This window comes from Pelophylax lessonae, assembly GCF_965119305.1.
Source record: "Pelophylax lessonae genome assembly, contig: HAP1_SCAFFOLD_1102, whole genome shotgun sequence".
Lineage (NCBI taxonomy): Eukaryota > Metazoa > Chordata > Amphibia > Anura > Ranidae > Pelophylax > Pelophylax lessonae.
This window is the reverse complement of record NW_028119270.1, coordinates 20001-24708: the sequence shown is the minus strand read 5'-3', so window position 1 is coordinate 24708 and position 4708 is coordinate 20001. Positions and strand designations below refer to the sequence as shown.

Here is a 4708-nt window from a genome sequence, read left to right as displayed (position 1 = left end):
AAAATTTTTGCGATCGCCTGTAAATACCAAAGGGGGATTTATCTTGGGTTCAGGGGACTGAGCAGAGGTAAGTTGTGTCAGTCTAATTACCTTCTGCGACAGAGCCTGATTGTCTTCTTTTAATTCAGCAAGTGCGTGTATTAACGCAGTTACTTGCTGTTTTAATTGTGTCACCTGAGTGGTTATTTCTGCTGAATCCATTTGTAGGGCTGTTCAATCTGTAACGCTCCTGCGTTTCATGTATGGTGTGGATTTTCAGCTGCAGAAATATTCCACTTCAGTAGTCATGTAAGAGAGATGCTGAGATACCATTCCCAACCTCAATGACTCATCATGTGTGGAAGGTCTTAATTCAGCTAGTAAATACACACACTCAACAAGCTGGTTCCTAGAGTGACTTTATGTATGTAGTAACACAGTGATGAAGATTTAAGAGACAGGTTGAGTGGAGGTTGTAGGTGACAGACACTTGAAGGTAAGACAGTAGCAGATAGATGCAGGTAGGTTTAGCAATCATGTATGGTAGCAGATGACAGAGTAGCAGGTGGACATACAAGAGTGATCAACCCAGTGCAGGAATAAGTAGCAGTAGTCTTAAGAGCTAGCAATCTAGATATGCAGATGTGATAAATAGTCTTTACTATGCAGAGCTAGATAGTGTAAGCTTAGTATAAGTTTATAGAGGGTTCCCCTGCGGGGTACTTAGCACTAATAGCAATACAGCCGAAGGTTGGTTCAGGAGGAGCGGATGATCCGGAAGCGGGATGCAGGGATCAGCGCAGCGAGGTTCCGTCAGCGAGGTATGCTTGCAAGCACGAAAGCTTCAATCCAAGTTAGCATCCAGGTAAGGGTGTTTGAACGAACACATGTGAGTGAGAACCGGCGCTTTAAATAGCCATCTAGTCCGGCGCTGAGTGATGACAGCTTCAGTCTTAAAGGTGTATGCGCACCTTTCCAAAAGAGAATGGTGGGGCGCATACACTTGTGAAAAGAGTAATTTAGGGTACCAAAGGTACCGGAACATTACACAGATAAGAACAAAAAGGCGGATGCACTATCAAGACTAACTGAAGAAAACTACTTCGAAATCCCTTCCGTTCCTATAATACCTCACAAACGCATTATTGGAGTTGTCCGTTCCTTGAAGGAAGAGGTTTTGCATGGTATAAGTTTGGATTCACCCCCACCACAACTAAATACTGATGCAGAAGGCTTCCTCTACTACAACGACAAACTTTACATACCACCTACCATACGCACCAAGATCTTGGAATTATCGCATGATGTGCCTATGGCAGGACATATGGGTATGACAAAGACTCTTAATCTGATTACCAGGCAATTCTGGTGATCAGATGAAAACATCTATACAAAAATTCGTCTCTTCATGCAATGTCTGTGCCAGGTCCAAAATTGACACTACGAGACCATCCGGTCTACTATGCAGTCTACCAATACCCCAAACTCCATGGGAAGTTGTGTCCTTGGACTTTATAGTGGAATTGCCTCCTTCCAAAGGATTTAATACCATCTTAGTGTCAGTGGACCATCTGACAAAAATGGCACATTTCATTGCTATTCGCAGACTACCTTCGTCCAAACAAACGGCAGAACTCCTGATGAAACATGTCTTTAAGTTACATGGTATCCCAAAAACTCTTCTGTCTGACCGTGAATCACAATTTATTTCCAAGTTCTGGAAAGAACTATGTCACATACTACGGATCGAGCGGAAGGTCACTTCTCCTTACCATCCGCAGACCAACGAACAGACTGAAAGAGTCAACCAATGCATCGAGCAATATTTACGTTGTTACACTTCTTACCAACAGGATGATTGGGTGGATCTTCTCCCTCTGGCAGAATTTGCCTACAACAACGCAACCCACAGTACGACCAAGCAGAGTCCGTTCTACTTGAACTATGGGTTTCATCCCTCTATTCTTCCACCACGCATCCTTCCTTCAAATAACCCAGTAGCTTCAGACTATCTTACCCAAATAAAGGACTCTCTGGGTTTGCTTAATACTACCATTGCACACGCTCATAGTCAACAAAAGAAGTACTATGATCTTCGCAGAAGACCTTCTCCTCAGTACGCTATCGGGGACCTCGTTTGGCTCTCAACAAAAAATTTAAGACTGAAAATCCCTAGCAAAAAGCTTGGACCTCTGTTCTTGGGACCTTTCCCAATCAAGAAACTTATTGGAAAAGCTGCAGTACAGCTTACATTGCCAATAGACCTCAAAATACATCCCATTTTCCATGTGTCGCTACTGAAGCCCCATGTTCCTGACCAAGGAATAAGGCCTACTATCCCTCCTCCTCCTCCTGTACAAGTTGAAGGTGGAGAAGAATATGAGATAAAAGAGATTCTGGATTCTCGTATCCACAGAGGAAGACTTCAGTACTTGGTTCGATGGAAGAACTATGGGCCCCAAGACGACACCTGGCTAAACACCTCTGACATACATGCCTCTAGATTAATCCGCAATTTTCATGCGAAGTACCCAGACAAACCAGCTCCAGAGGCCTTCAGGAGCCGGCCTTAAGGGGGGGGTACTGTAATGTTCTGGTACCTTTGGGTACCCTAATTACTCTTTCATAAGTGTATGCGCCCCACCATTCTCTTTTGGTAAGGTGCGCATACACCTTTAAGACTGATGCTGTCATCACTGAGCGCCGGACTGGATGGCTATTTAGATCGCCGGCTCTCACTCACATGTGTTCGTTCAAACTGCTTTGTGCCTTGATGCTAACCTGTCTTGAAGCTCACATGCTTGCAAGCATACCTCGCTGTCGGAACCACGCTGCGCTGATCCCTGTATCCCGCTACCGGATCATCCGCTCTTGCCGAACCTCTCCTCTGCTACATTGCTATTAGTGATAAGTACCCCACAGGGGAAACCTCTATAACCTTTATACTAAAGCTTACACTATCTAGCTCTGCATACTAAGGACTATTACTACATCTGCATTATCTAAGATTGCTAGCTCTTGAGCCTACTACCACCTGTTCTTGCACTGGGTTGATCTCTCTTGTATGTCCACCTGCTACTCTGTCATCTACTACCATACATGATTGCTAAACCTATCTGCATCCCATCTGCTACTATCTTACTTTCAAGAACATTTCCTTTCAAGTGTCTGTCATCTACCATCTCTACCCAACCTGTCTCTTCAGCCTATCATCACTGTGTTACTATATACATAAGTCACTCTAGGAAACATCTTATTGAGTGTGTGTATTTACTTGCTGAATTGAGATCATCCACACATGATGAGTCATTGAGAGTTGGGAATGGTGTCTCAGCGTTTCTCTAAATGACTACTGAAGTGGAATATTTCTGCAGCTGAAAATCCACATCATACGTAAAACGCAGGAGCGTTACAACACCCTTCCCATCCAGGCCAATTTTCAGCTTTCAGCACTGTCACACTTTGAATGACAATTGCGCGGTCATGCTACACTGCACCCATATGAAATTTTTATCATTTTTTTCACACAAATAGAGCTTTCTTTTGGTGGTATGTAATCACCTCTGGGTTTTTTATTTTTTTAAAAAAAAAAAGAAAAAATACAGAAAATTTTGAAAAAAAAAAAAGTTTTTCTTATTTTCTGCGAGTAAATTTTGAAAATAAAATTTTCTCCCTCACTGATGTGCGCTGATGAGGCGGCACTGATAGGCTGCACTGATGGGCACTGATGAGGTGGCACTTATGGGCACTGATGAGGTGGCACTTATGGGCACTGATGAGGAGGTACTAATATGCCGCACTGATGAGCACTGATAGGCGGCATTGATAGGCGGCACTGATAGGCGGCACTGCTGGGCACTGAGAGGTGGCACTGCTGGGCACTGAGAGGTGGCACTGCTGGGCACTGAGAGGCGGCACTGACGGGCGGCACTGATGGGCACTGATAGGCGGCACTGATGGGCACTGACGGATGGCACTGATGGACACTGACGTGTGGCACTGATGGGCGGCACTGATGGGCAGCACCATCAGTGCCCACACTCAGTGCCCATAGTGCTGCCAGTCAGTGCTCATCAGTGCCTAGATGAGCAGGCACTGATGGGCACTGACTGGCAGCACTATGGGCACTGATTGTGGGCATTGATGGGGGGCACTGATGGCGGGCATTGTGGGCACTGATGGGGGGGGCAATGTGTGTGTTTTTTTTACCTTTAGTAATCAGGGCACTGGTGATCAGTGCCCTGATTACATTCCTGTGTGTCCCCAGCGGCTGTCGGCTCCCCCTCCTTCCTCACACTGCAGTCTCTGTGTGAGGAAGGAGCGCCGGCGATGAGAGATGATCTCATATGTTTACATATGAGATCATCTCTCATTGGACGGCTTGATCACGTGGTGAATGGCCGCTGTGATTGGCCATTCACCACGATCTGTGATCGGCCGTGTCCAAGGGACACGGCCGACACAGATTCTCCCCGATGCACACTCGCGGGAGCGCGCGGGGGGCGTGTCACTGGAGGCCGTTTAAAAACGGCCTCCCGAAAATTCGAGTCCGCGCTGCAGCCGTATATAGGCTGTAGCGCGGATGGGAGGGGGTTAAACTGTGTCAAAAAAGTTACATATAAAGAGAGATTTCTCTTTCCGCCATACTGCAGACCCGGCACTATGGTGCGCATGAACGTGCTTGCCGATGCTCTTAAAAGCATCAACAATGCAGAGAAACGTGGTAAGC

General features: G+C 46.0%; 1 protein-coding gene across 1 annotated transcript in view; it reads left to right on the top strand.

The window, feature by feature from the left end:
• Window positions 1-4641: 4641 nt before the first annotated feature.
• The window catches only part of LOC309544116 (small ribosomal subunit protein uS8-like), a gene marked incomplete at both ends in the record, with an annotated part of 393 nt that continues 326 nt past the window's right edge, over window positions 4642-4708 (top strand). The window contains one exon of the mRNA XM_082276496.1: window positions 4642-4708. This exon is cut by the window's right edge and continues 326 nt beyond it. Coding sequence (XP_082132622.1) covers window positions 4642-4708 — 67 coding nt within the window.